Below are 13,871 nucleotides of genomic sequence, written 5' to 3'. Positions count from 1 at the left end.
TTCTCGCAGCCTGACCCCAGCTGCCATTTTCTAAAGCCATCTCTAGGTGACACCATCTAAATCCTGTAGCATGCACCATACATCATTTACCAAAAACAAAGTTGTTCCAAGCCAAAGCCGTTCACAAGTGCTGAGCTGGGCACATAGGAGCATTAATGCCCGGGCATCCTGGGCACTGGCCAAGGCCCCTTCAGGAAATGGGGACCCCAGAGCAATGCATATGTGCATATGCAGAGGTGGCAGCCGCAGGCATGCAGGTGACTGAGATCCTGGCACAGAGCAGAGACCAGGGAGCAGCTGCACAGCCCCACAGTCTGTGGAGGGGGAAATGGGGCATGGGAGGGGGCAAATCGAAGCCCCCACGGTGAGGGAGGGGGCTGGGGTTGGGGCTGTGGCAGGCCAGTAGGGGTGCTCCTGCACTGAGCCACCCACCTCACTGTGCCCAACCCCCTTCCAGGCTTCGAGTGCCTCCCTGGGGGTGCGTCACGTCTGGCCAACCCCCGTCCTGGAGCACACCCACTAGCCTGGGGGTAATGCCCCCATGACCCAGGGTCTGGAGTGATCCTGGCTCTGTGCCCCCTGGGAAACACAGGCCTAGTAGCCCTTGAGAGTACTTGACCCATTTCAAGAACCTGCGGTGCTTCCCCCCATCAGAAGCACAAGTAGTGGTCTCCCTTGGTCAATCGAACCAAGGGGACCCCAAGGTACAATCTAGACCCACTCCCAATAAGTCTCCCATGCTAGGTACAAAGGAGAACTTTATTCGTTACAAGGAGAAGGGTTGGAATAGGGTACAGCGTAGAGCAATATCAGAGAAATCCCATAGAGCAAACAGGGTGGCTGGGTAGCCTTCAATCACGCATCTGAGTTACTGCAAGCTACATGTCTAGTTAGATCTCAGGTCGCTTACCCACAAGTATCATCCAGAGGCAGGTGGAGATTCCCTCTGGAGGCAGGCAGTTCATTGATCATGTCTCAAGAGAGAGAGCAGTTTTCACATGGCCCAGCTCTTCTCTCTCTGGGTTTTCATCATGGCTACAGCACTTTCTCCTGGGCCGTCCTTAACTTATATAGATCTTATGACCTCATTTACCTGGTCCAATGGAGGCCAGCACCTGCTGGCTGCCAGCCAACCAATTTGAAATGCATCACTGGTTGCCAGATAGACTAGCAGGGTCTCTAGCCCCCTCTCAGTCATGTTGGCATTGCTTAGAGCAACAGGAAGCGTACGCCCCCACCCAGGTGTGTGATGCCAGTCACGTAGGCAGAGGGAGCAGGTTTGCCCCCTCCCTCAGGAATGTCTAAAGCTCAGGGTCACATGAAGAGATGGGGCAGAGGAGTGACCACGGTACCAAATTGTCACGTAGCAGAGTTTTGGAGAGAGACAGGGATGGTATTCTGCCAGGGGGGCTAGGGCTCGGCGCACGGCACTGCCCAGCCCCAGCCAGGTCAGCGAGGTGCTGCACGGCGAGCAGGAGGGCACAGGCCCAGCAGGAGGGGCGCAGCCCCACTGCCAGGAGGTCTGAGTGCTGCTCTGGCCTCTGTTGCTGACCAGCAGTCAGTAATTACTTGGCAGCTGCTCCTTCCCGTTGGGCCTCATTTCTTCCCCGTGAAGCCAGATCAGGACACTTCTGTCGAGTGCCGGAGGAGAAAGAAGTGCCACGCAGCACTTAAAAGCATTTGAAGAAAACGACTTTTCTGTCCCACTGACTGTCCTGAATGGCTGGAAGCTTTCCTGAATCCCGGGGGCTGAAAACCTATTTCAGTGAATGGGAAATGTCACGTTTCCCACTTTAAACTGCCTCTGTTACAGACGGGAAGCACTGCAGGTTTCTTGGCTCAGGACTATTCAGCTCTGCCACCTGGTCAAATGCAGCAGTCAGACCTAATGACAGGTCTGCCCCTGCTCTTGCATAAGCTGGGCGGTCCCTGGCAGGATGGCACATGCTGTGTCAGTGAATTCAGCTTCAGGGAAGATCCATCCTGGCTGAGCTGGTTACTGGAAACCACACTGACCCTTTGGCTGGGGGCAGATCCACCGCACGGAGCTTGTGTTTGCTTTTCTCAGCTCCACTCCCTGCACCAGGTTGCCTGTAGCCTATTTAAAGCAGGGCGGCAGGAAGACCACAGGCTCATCCTTCTCCCGGTTAGGAATCTGCTGGCGAGAGACGTGGGACCTACAGAGCCGGTGAGTGCGAAGCATCCCCCTGGGCCTGTCCATCGGGGCCCCCGGGAACATGAGGCGTCGATCCCTCTGTGGAGCCTCTCATGAGGGCATTAAATGGCCTTAGCTCCATCGTTCTCCACCTTTTTAGACACCTTCAGCTCTCAGTTTTCCCTCTGTTGTTGACTACAGAGAAATAAGGGAGTGAAAGAGCTCAGAAAGACCACATCAGGGCAGTATGCTTCTAACACTGTGCAGTCCGATCTGACATCTCTGGGCTTATCTTGTGAATCGTGTCTGCACACCTAACAGTGCTCACGTTGTGTGGCCTCTTGCAGTACCCTTGAAAGGACCTCAAGGCACCAAGGTGCTGCAGTTGATGGCTACAAATGTCCAACTTGGGATCCTTAAAATTCTGGTTTATTAGGCGGATTGAAACACTGTAATGAGTTAAATCATAAACCTTGGGGCTGGTCCCCACACGCACACACACACACACACACACACACACACACACACACACACACACACACACACAGTAGCAAGCTACAGAGTCAGGTATACCTACCCTACAAGCGCTGGAGTCTGCCATCGATGGCCAGTCAAGGCTTCTTTCAGCGTGGTGTTATCCTCCAAAAGGGGGTCGCCGGCTGGTCCTTCTGGCTGGACAGGTCTGGTCAAGTTGGAGATCAAGAGGGCACCACTGAGGGTCACTGTTTACTGCCTTTTATCTGTCCTTGGCAGACTTTGGTGACTCCCCAGTTTTCAGGTTTCCCAATCCAGGGGTCGTTGAGCCTCGTGGGACTTCCTCCCCCCTCGGTGGCTACTGGACTGCATCTGTCAGCCCCAGGGGTCGTCTGCATGTACGTGCAGGCTTGGGAGTCCGTTGATGAATTTTGAATAGGGCTCTGGGAGTGATCTGGAGATATTCAGCCCAAAAGTTGGTCCCCGGTGTTGATTAACTCATGCCAGGGCTTCTAGCCTTTGATCAGTGAGGTTTAGAGATTTCCCGGTTGTTACGTTGTCTTCTATTGAGTTCCTCTCTTGGTTGATCTGCAGTGTCCCAGGTGTTAATCGTTGTCTGCTGCTACAGTGTTACACATTCAATCACTGATTCACTGCTCTTTCAGGGGCCAGCCTGATACAGGGAAGGGCAGTTTGATTCCTGCCCTTGTTAACATTGTTACAATGTATAACTTACTTATAAAACTAAAACACATTTAGTTGAAAGGTGAGGAGTATAAAATATAAGCTACAAATGCCATGGCACACAAATAGATAAAAAATACCAAAATACAAGGGGAGATACAAAATGCACACATACAAATTTTAAAACACAATTCATAGATTCATAGATGTTAGGGCTGGAAGGGACCTCAATAGATCATCGAGTCCGACCCCCTGCATAGGCAGGAAAGAGTGCTGGGTCTAGATGACCCCAGCTAGATGGTTATCTAAACTCCTCTTGAAGACCCCCAGGGTAGGGGAGAGCACCACCTCCCTTGGGAGCCCGTTCCAGACCTTGGCCACTCGAACTGTGAAGAAGTTCTTCCTAACGTCCAATCTAAATCTGCTCTCTGCTAGAAACGGTAGAAAAAGAGAAACATATCCAAAGAGGGGAGAGCAAATGCAGGCAAGAGGAAAAGGGGGCTTTCTGCTACACAGTAAACTGGTTGAGAACGACCGCCTTACCCTCAGCTGCAGCAACGTTGTGTTTCTTGTTGGCTTGCCCGAATTTCAATAGCTAAGCCAGCACTGGCCCAGAGGGTGTGAGAGTGGGTCCATTGCTTCCTGAGCCTCAGGACCCCCTAATCATCAGGCCAGAGGCCAGATGGGGGAAGCGCTCCCTTTCTCTCCTGCTGGAGATGCTCCACTTTGCACAAAGGCCCGGAGGCTTTACCAAGCCGAGAGCACAGCGGTGGTTAGAGCCTGTCCCGCTGCGATGGAGGGCCCCAGCCCACGCACGCCCCTTCTCTCCCCCTCACCTGCAAGCCCACTGCCGGCCAGCTTCCTGACCCCCTGCTCTCCTCTTTTCCCAGCTATGAAGTCCATCATGACGCAACTCCCCCTCCTGCTGCTGCTCCTCTCCATGGCCTCAACCGCCCCCCTGTGCAGTAAGTGTGCAGTGTTTCTTCTTCCTGGAAATGTGCTGAGCTCGGCCTCAGGGATCCCCAGCAGGGAGGCTGGGATGGGGGTTGCATGAACAAAGGGGACGAGAGACAACTGCCCTGGCAAGGCACAGGCTTCGGTGACTCCAGGCTGGGCTCTGAAACCCACGGCCGGCCCTGCCATCCTGCCCACGGCTCAGGATGCGGCTGCGGGGACGTTCCCCTGCCTGTGTCCCAGGCCAGGACTAGCAGAGACAGCTGCCGCCGGAGGGCTCCATCACAGCTGTAATGGCTCAAAGGAGCCCAGGGCAGATGTGGGCCCTGTGGCGGGCCAGTAGGGGGTGCTCCTGCGTTGAGCCGCCCACCTCCCTGCGCCCGCCCACCTTCCAGGCTCCGAGTGCCTCCCTGGGGTGCCTCCCGTCCGGCCGACCCCTTCCCTGGAGCACACCCGCTAGCCTGGGGTTTCCGCTGCCACCATCCAAGGCTCTGGACTCACTTCTGGCTCTGCGCACCTTGGAAAACACAGGCCTGATCGTCCAATGGGTCCTAGACCCAATACCAGCACTTGGGGCACTTCCCCAAGTCAGGGGCTGATTAGGAAGCCTCCCTTAGTCCACAGACCTAAGGGGCCTCCTTGGCATAATTTAGACCCACCCCTCAATAAGTCTCCCACACCGGTCACAAAGGAGAACTTTATTGATTACAGGGGTAGGGCGGAAACAGGGTAAAAGGTAGAGCAGTATCATAGAAATCTTACAGGAATATCAAAGGAATCCATAGAGCAAACCAGGGTGGCTGAGGTAGCCGTTTAAACGCATCTGAGTTACTGAAGCTAAATATCTAATCGGATCACTAGTAGCTTACTCACTCGCATCGTCCAGAGGTGGTTGTTGTTTCCTCTGGAGGCAGGGCACTCTTGGGGCATGCGGTGATGAGGAGAGAGCCAGGTTCAGATTCACCTGGATGACCGCACGGCTAATGGCTGCCTTCTTCTTGGACCAAGCCCTTAAATAACCTCTCTGACCTCAGCAGCCCAGTCCAATCGAAGCTGCCAATACTGGCCACAAACCGACCAATCTCTCAAGCATCCCTGGCTACCTGGGCCCACGCGCAGGGCCGGGTCTTTCCCCCCCTGCCCAGGTGACTAGAGCATCGCCTCCCAGGCCCCAGGCTTTTGTCATGCAGACAAGGAGGGAGATTCCCTCTCTGAGGGATTCAACAGCAGCCTCCCAGGCTGGCCGGGACAGATATCTGGAGAGGGGCACCGACGGTGGCATTTCTGCCACAGGCCCTGGGTGCTGGGTAAAACGATCCCTGCCCCAAAGAGCTTCCAGGGTTAGTGCCTGGCCAATTTGAGGATCCGCCCTGAGACTCCTAAAAGGGCCTGAAGGCATCTCCAGGCAGGCCTCAAAATCAGCCTGAACCAGGACTCCCAATCCTGCTCCAGCCTTGACAAGTGACTTGATTTCCAAATCTCTAAGCAGCCAGTAGCTCCCTCTCGCCTCAGCCCAGGTTTCCTGGTTAGCTCCGGTCTTTTAAACACATCGCACCCACCTGAAATCAGCCCCAAACTGTCCGCGTGCTTCTGTGAGTGTGCATCAGGGAGCTGTGTGCACACCTGTGTGTGCATCTGTGGGTGTGCCGGGGTGTCGGTGGGGTTGCGGGCTGCTGGCCTACTTAGCAATACTGGGGGAAAGGAGGCTGTGCCTCGGATGGGGCTTGGGTCCTTTTCCCAAGGCTTCACTCTTACTTCTTCCCACTCACACCAATAAGCTCCTCAGTCGTTCCTCCCCCAGAGTGCTCTGCAGGGCTCCTCTGGTGCCACACCGCCCACTTGCTGGCGGGCAGCAGCTCTGTGTCCTGGTCCTCCTGCTCCCTGTTGCTGTCCCGCTTTGACTCAGGGGCTCCTACTGGAGCCGCCCCACTGCCTGAAGGTCTTGCTCCTTAAAGGGCTAATCGCTGGCCTTGGAGAGCTTCCCAGTCTGATCTGGGAGACACCACTGACAGCGAGGCAGCACCTGGCTGGGAATGGCTCTGCGTGCACACTGGCAGTGGTTACAGATAACCAGGCACACCGCTGCTGCACCCTCACAGTGCCGTCTCCTGACCCAGACAGCTTTCCCCTGGCCACAGGTCTTCCCCAGGCAGGATTGAGGGGTCTGCGTCCTTCCACCCCCATCCCTGTCACAAAGAGCCCTCCTAACCTTCGTGGTCCCCTATGCAGATGGCAACCAGGGCACCGTGGGGCTGAAGCTCCTTAATAATAGGGGTGTGGGGCCTGCATCCTTCTGGCCCCGTCTTGGGTAACAGGGATCATTCCTCACCCTCATGATCTCCCTGCAGACACAAGTGGGGGCACTGCAGCGCTGAAGCTCGCTCTCCAAAACCTGCTGAACACGTGGGAGGACACATCCTGCTGCTCCCAGACATCCCCAGGGCAGCAGAGCTGGCCCCGCAGCTGCCAGGAGATCAAAGCCTCGCAGGATGGGGCACAAGGTGAGTGAGCAGGAGGCGTCAACCCCACTTCCAGAGCTGCACTAGCTCAGTTGGCTGCCTGTCACGGGTCTCAGTGCCATCCCTCTGCCCTCACGTGGAGGCACAATCTGCCCAGGCTCCTGCAGAGTCCCTGCAGCTGCAGACCCTCCCCAGGGGCACGGCCCAGGCACCTGTACCACTGTCCCCGGGCTCTTGGAGGGGCCCTCGCCTTTCCACAGCCCAGCTCCCCTAAACCATTCCTCTTCCCACCCCCCGCATCCCCACAGACGGGCTGTACACCCTGAGCACTGCAGATGGCGAGATCTACCAGACCTTCTGTGACATGTCCACGCACGGCGGCGGCTGGACCCTGGTGGCCAGCGTGCATGAGAACAACGCCCACGGGAAGTGCACTGTGGGTGACCGCTGGTCCAGCCAACAGGGGAACAGCCCCCTCTACCCGGAGGGGGACGGGAACTGGGCCAACAACAACATCTTCGGCTCCGCCATGGGCTCCACCAGCGACGACTACAAGGTGGGAGCCCTGCTCCGGGGCATCAGTCACCTGCTCCCCACTCTCCTGCTGTCCCCTGCCTCAGGGACACTGGCAATCAGCATGCCATGCCCTTCTTCCCAGCTGGCCCCTCTCCCTCTCCACGGCACGCTTCATCATTGGAGCCTCTTCAATCTGTGGGTCACAGTGGTGTTTCCTGCCCCCACCTGAGGTCAGGCCCCAGCGCGCCAGGTGCTGCACAGACACGGAAAGAGACAGCCTGGGCCTGAGGAGCTCAGGCTCACAAGTCAGTGGATCATTTTTCCCATATGGCAGATGAGGAGCTGAGGTGACTTGCACAGGGAGTGTGTAGCCAAGCCAGAGCAGAAGCTGAGCTGCCAGGTCCCAGCCCCATGCCTGAATCACAAAACCAGCCTTCCTTCATGGGCTCAGGCCCCCTAGTCCTCCCACATCCCCACGGCCTCTCCCACTCCTGGCTCCCCTCATCCCAGCCTCTCGCGATCTGTGCCATTCCCTCGCATCACAGACAATCTTTGAATCCCCGAGCAGTGGGGCTGGAAGGACCTCTGGTCACATCTAGTCCAAGCCCTTGCCTGCGGCAGGATCAGCCCTGTCCAAAGCATCCCATTGTCTAACCCAGGAGTGTCCAAGATCTGGCTCGTGGAGTCACAACATCCAGCTTCCTGTGCTGGCCCTTATCTGCATTTGGCATATGTGGGACCAGCCCCATGTATGGGGCCCTGGACGTGCACCGCACGTTGTATGGAGCCAGTGCAGGGCCCCCCACGTCAGATCCAGTACCTGTGGTGCCCACTCTGCCACACACGGCACCTGCTGCAGCCAGTCCAGGGCAGGTGCCCTGTGCAGCATCAGTCCTGGAGCAGCACTATGGGCAGTGCAGGCCTGGACCATCCAGAGCAGACACTTAATCTGGGAGGCAGGACGGGGAGCTGTGGGCACATACTGCCAGTTCCAGTCACTCCAGGACACAGAGCAGGTGAAGTGGGCTCCATATGTGGCACAGTCCCAGACTGGGCAGAGCAGACACCATGGGCACTAGATCGGGCATTCAGGGCTGGGCGAGAGCTGTCAATGAGCTCAATCTGAGCCATGGGGCTGGCTCTAAGCCATTTATCTGGTCAATGGCCTTGGTCCTGCAGAGCCAGAGGAGTTTGACACACATGGTCTAACCTCTTAGTAAAAGTGCACGGTCAACCCCAACACAGAACAAGACATTGCATCCAAATCTGCCACAGGTAGAGCAGGGGGACCAATGTCCTGATGCTGCAAGACTTGTTAAATAGCCCTTCTCAACCCCATCAGCCTCCATGCTCAGCTCCCTGCTGAAGCCCTGCTGCTCATGGGTTTCAAGTGAACTCACCATGCCCCACTTCTGGTGAAAGTCTGGGGCCAGGAAGCACCAAACAGCATTAACTCCAAGCTGGCTACTCAGCCCTGCTGAGATGTTTCCTTCCAACTGTCGCAACAAGGGGTGCTGAGCCCATCATACCCCCTCGAGTCTACTGAATCATCCCCCAGCTGGGAGCCCCCCAGTGAGGCTGCAGCAGGATTGTCCCCGCAGCTGCACTTGAGCCGTCAGTGTCCAGCAGGCCTGAAAGGGAAGTCTCCGGACAAAGCAAAACAGCTGATTCTGGGGAGGTTCTGGCTCCAGAGAGGCCCGCAGGCTCAGGCAGGCAGGTGTGCTGAGCCTCGTCCTCCCCACAACTGGCTGCTGGCGCGGTGTAGACAAGCTCTTCTGTCCCCTTTGCTCCCCAGTGCACAAGGGGGGTGACAGTTTTTGCCTCGCAGGGATTTTATGAGGATAATTAATAGGTTTGGGGCCCTTTGAATCCCATGGTATTGGGCCATGCTCATACCCCAGAGACACGGCCAAAAAATGCAGCTCAGCCCTTGCTTTCCAGAACCCCGGCTATTACGATCTTCAAGCTGGAGACCTGTCTGTGTGGCACGTCCCCAACAGGGCGCCGCTGAGGAAGTGGAGGGACTTGGCCATCCTGAGGTACCACACTGAGACCGGCTTCCTCTCATCCGAAGGTGGGAACCTGCTCCGGCTCTACAAGGTACCGGCAGCCTCGGGCTGGGAGCTATGGAGGCAGAGTGTGCCAGAGGAGCTGGGTGACTAACAGCGTCCGTGGCGCTGGGGGCCCTGGGGAAGCGAGACAACCCTCGGCTTGCATACGGTGCTTCTTGGGGATGCAGGGGATTGAAGAAGGGACCAGAAGCCTTTGGCATCAACACAGCCTGTTTGAATGCTACGGTGATGGCTCACCCTTGGGGCACCATGGAGTCCTGGTTTTGGGTTCAGGCATCTTCGCAGGGATGTTTCTGCACACAGGGGGCAAAGATGCCAGGTACTTGATGATCTTCCTGATTTATACTGTGCCTCATGGGAATGTTTAGGAGCCCTGCCACGGGCCTCACCCTGGCTGTGCTCGGTGCTGTGCAGGCACTGAGCAGAAACGTGGCCACGGCCCCCACGTGTCCATGCCAAAGGATGCCTGGACTTGTCAGCGTCACTTGCTCTTGTTTGTAATGCCCTTGCTGTGCCCAGAAGTTTGTTGTAGGAGATGGGACACTGGTAGAAATTGCCTTGTGAATGTGCACCGAGGTCACCTTCCCCACGACAGCTATCGCGCAGGTTTGCTGGCCTGCCACGATGCTGGATTGCTGTCACGTGTTTGTCTTCCAGAAATACCCGGTGAAATATGGTGCTGGCAGCTGCAAGGTCGACAATGGCCCGGCCGTGCCCATCGTTTATGACTTTGGCAGTGCCGAAAAAACTGCTGCCTACTACTCGCCAAGCAGCCGAGGTGAGCTGCGGTTTGTAGCCTGGGCATGTCCTGCCTCCGCTGCTAGTGCGAATGACCCGTATTTGGGGTGAAAGGAGAGCTCCAACTCAAGAAAAACCAAACCAAAAATCCCCAGGGGACAGCAGGGCACAGGAGTGTGTGCATCCACGTGTGAAGGGTTGTGTGTGCATACCTGCATGCATGTGTGTGTTCCCCACTTAATATATGGTACTAGCTGGTCACTGAATGCAAAGTAGCCCCAGAAACTGAAAGGCGCAGTGCAGCAGAGCTAAGCATCGAAGTGTGCCACAGTGGTGAGCACCACAACCATGATTGTAATCCTATCTAAAGCAGTGGTACTTGACCACGGTGCCACAGCGCCTCGGGATGCCACAAGATCCTTGTAAAGATACTGCAACACCCCAGCTCCTGTGCAAGGAGTGCTGCATGCTCTTCCTCCTACCTGCCCCACAGTCCTGCAGACAAAGGGCACCTACAGCTGCACGCCGACAGCCCCTGCATCGGCCACTCAGCAGGGTGCTCTGCCACGGTTGGCAGACAAACATGTGGAGCTAGAGATGCATTTTTCAGCCCTGCCTGCCTAGCCCCCTGCTTCTTACGCTCTCACAGGGCTGGTTGCGGGGCAGGGATGCAGGGGCAGGAGGCGTTGGTCCTCAGCTTGGGAGTCCCTGGAGGAGCAGCCATGGCAGTGGCAGGGCTTCATTTGCCCCCTCAGATACCGACTGGAGCGAGGAGGTTGTTTCCTTCGCCTTCCCCCTTTCTGTGCAGTATGTGTTCTGTTGCCCACCCCCCTGTCCCTCCAACCCACTCAGTGCCCCCCACATGCCACATGTCCATCCCAGCACCTCATCCCTACCAGCTGGTGTACCCAGACTTTGTCCGTTTGGGCCCCAGGCCTGGATTTCAGGAAAGGATAACGAAGGACATAAATCGGCCTCTCAGTCACAGTGCCTAGAGGTGAGCTAGACCCACATGTAGGGAATCCATAGGGAAAACATGCATAGGGAGCATTGAGTCGGGCTTACAGCTCTGTTTCATCAACCCCACTCCTTCCCATTTCAGTGGGGTATGTGCCCCTCTCTCCTGCCTCCATTTATCTATTGCATCAATCCCCCTGACTTCCCTTTTTCCTTCATCAGGTGAATTCACCGCTGGCTTCGTCCAGTTCCGTGTGTTCAATAACGAGAAGGCGCCCATGGCCCTGTGTTCGGGGCTGAAAGTCACTGGCTGTAACACCGAGCACGTGAGTACCCCCCGATCATGCCCAAGGACCTGCTTTGGGCTGTTCGCTGACACTGGTTGGGTCCTTTTGTGCCTGCTGTGCTAGTGGTAACATTCACCCCAGGCCAAGCCAAGCATGCGGGTGTCGCCCCTGCCCCAGAAGGTCCCAATGCAACATGAACAATAGGGCTGTGCAGAATGGCACCATTCTGTTTCGACTTGAGTTTCGACAGAACAGCGTTTCGTTTTGAATTTCATTTCGATTCGAGACCGCTGTTCCGTTTCGCTTCGTGACAGTTTCAACGTTTTGCCCATTCGCTATAACGGGGAAGCTCAAAACAGCCTCTCTCATCTAGCAGGCATATGGGGGCGTGCAACCGCGGAAGGGCTGTGGGGGTTGTGCAAGGTCTCCCAGGGCTGCGGGCCCATGATCTGCCTGCCAGATGAGAGAGGGAAGGTGGGTGCTGCCTCCTGGGACCGGGGAGCTGGGGAAGGGAACTGAGCATGATCGCTCAATTCCCCTCCCCAGCGCTACCAGCGGGCTGGGAAAAGGAACGCAGGCCAGCTGAGCTGAGCCCCCAGCCCCATCGCAGGGCTGGGGAGGGGAACTGAGTGTTCATGCTCAGTTCCCTTCCCCAGCCCAAATGCAGCGCTGGGGAGGGAACCAAGGGCTCAGTTCCCTTCCCCTGCGCTGTGATCGGCTTCCCGCAGCCCGGCGGCAGGAGGCAGGGAGAGCCAGGGCTGCGCTCCAGGCTGAGCCACATGGGGCTGTGGAGCCACTGGGAGCACAGCCCTGGTTCTCCGCTGGCTGCTGGCTGCTTCGAAACTCGAAATCTTTCGAAACTTTTCGACTAGCCTCGTTCTGTTTCAAGGCTGTTTTGAAGCCCTTTCTTTCTATTTGATTTCACTGTTTCGAGCTCAAAATGAGTCGAATTGAAACAGCCAGCGAAATTTCGCACAGCCCTAATGAACAATGTCAGTTCACTGCAGGCACAGGGCCTAGCTGAAATTTCAGAGAGCATGGGGAGTCCCGGAGCCCTTCATACAGGGCTCAGCATCATTGTCCTCAGTTCATTGATGGGGAAACAAGCAGGGGGGAACGAGATAACCCAACAGTGGTCGCCCAGCCCAGAGCTGCACTCCCTAAGCCAGGGGTGGCTGAGCCGCAGCACACATGACTCAACTGGCATGCAGAGCTGCTGCATGTGGCACACAGCAGATTGGGGAAGGGGCAGTTCATACAGCTGCAGATAAGGCAGAAAGCAGAACGCAGAGCAGGAGATGAGGCAGGGAGCAGCAGAGCAAGGAGCAGAAAGCAGAGCAGGAGATCAGACAAGGGGACACAGCATGGAGCAGAAAGCAGAGCAGGAGACCACCCCATGTCTAGTTCAGCCTTCTGCAGAGCACAGGCCAGGGCCTCCCCCAGTGCTACCTGCCTCACACCAGGCCTGTGGAGCCTGCCCTCCCAGCAGCTGGAGCCCTGGAGGGGCCCGGTGGGCATTGGCAACATGCCCAGCACGTTGGGAGCCTGCTTTTCCCTCAGTTGTCCCATTAGTCTAGTGAGGGGAGCCCAGCCCTGGGCGGGGCACGTACAGGGGACCCCGGACCATGTGTGGCGAGAGAGAGGGGTCTTTCTGACAGCACCCCCTGCCCCTCCATCACTTCTTCTCCCCCCTCAGTGGGATTTGAAACGGAACAACTCCGAGGTGTGCTCACATTCACCTGTGGGGGCTGAGCCATGAGCGCTGTGGGGCAGGGGTGTCCTGCTCTGTGTCTGCATAGCACGGGATCCAGCTCTGGGACCGGGGCTGCAGCAGGAGCAGGCGGTCAGAGGCTCTGGCCAGACCTGCAGCACACGCTCCTGTCTGCCCAGCTGTGCCAGGCCAGGGTGAGAGGTGTGACCGATCCCTGACAGAGGCCCTTACTGCAGGTGCAGACACGTAGGGATGACTGCACTTCTCCCTACTATTGTCCCAGGTCCTCCTGGCTGGGGCGGGTGGCCTGATGCCTTCCCAGTCACCAGTGTGACCATGCATGGTACGTGCTTCTGGGCATACAGGTGCCAAAAGCCGGCCACAAGTTTATGCTGTCCTGCTGCCAGACAGTACAGCCATGATTGCCCCAGGGGCTGGAGCAGGGTCTCTTGCACCTTGGTCTGAGGCAGCTGGCACAGCCCGGAGTCAGGACAGCAGGTAGGATGGGCCCCTGCTCTGCGCCGTTCTGCTCCTGTGTGGCACTGCCTCCGTTCTCTGCTCCTCCCAGCACTGCATAGGCGGCGGAGGTTTCTTCCCAGAAGGCAACCCGAGGCAGTGTGGCGACTTCCCCGCCTTCGACTGGGATGGCTATGGAACCCATCAGAGCTGGAGCACGTCCCGGGAGATGATCGAGTCTTCTGTGCTGCTGTTCTACCGCTAAGTCCAGGCAGGCTGGCATTCCCGGTGAAACACCACCGCTGCCAGCCCGAGCTGCTCACCAGAATGAAAATCTGCCCTTTTCTCAGCTCTTGGGGATGCAAATCAAGAGCAAATAAAGAGCTGACTGCCACTCTGCAATCAAAA

General features: G+C 57.0%; 1 protein-coding gene across 1 annotated transcript; it reads left to right on the top strand.

The window, feature by feature from the left end:
• Nucleotides 1–1,996: 1,996 nt before the first annotated feature.
• LOC132245535 (intelectin-like protein) lies at nucleotides 1,997–13,871 on the top strand. The gene is made up of 8 exons (XM_059718107.1): nucleotides 1,997–2,188; nucleotides 4,204–4,278; nucleotides 6,616–6,768; nucleotides 7,035–7,282; nucleotides 9,184–9,342; nucleotides 9,972–10,092; nucleotides 11,232–11,335; nucleotides 13,576–13,871. The coding sequence occupies exons 2-8, from the start codon at nucleotides 4,206–4,208 to the stop codon at nucleotides 13,726–13,728; spliced, it is 1,011 nt and encodes a 336-aa protein (XP_059574090.1). The 5' UTR covers nucleotides 1,997–2,188; nucleotides 4,204–4,205; the 3' UTR covers nucleotides 13,729–13,871.

The sequence above is a fragment of the Alligator mississippiensis genome, chromosome 15, assembly GCF_030867095.1.
Source record: "Alligator mississippiensis isolate rAllMis1 chromosome 15, rAllMis1, whole genome shotgun sequence".
In the NCBI taxonomy this organism is placed as follows: domain Eukaryota; kingdom Metazoa; phylum Chordata; order Crocodylia; family Alligatoridae; genus Alligator; species Alligator mississippiensis.
This window is presented reverse-complemented; position numbering and strand designations above follow the sequence as displayed.

Coding starts and splice junctions, on each gene's coding strand:
- LOC132245535 (XM_059718107.1), top strand. CDS start 4,206: ATGAAGTCCATCATGACGCAACTCCCCCTCCTGCTGCTGCTCCTCTCC. Junction 6,769..7,034: donor CTCGCAGGATGGGGCACAAG/GTGAGTGAGCAG, acceptor GCATCCCCACAG/ACGGGCTGTACACCCTGAGC. Junction 9,343..9,971: donor ACCTGCTCCGGCTCTACAAG/GTACCGGCAGCC, acceptor TTTGTCTTCCAG/AAATACCCGGTGAAATATGG.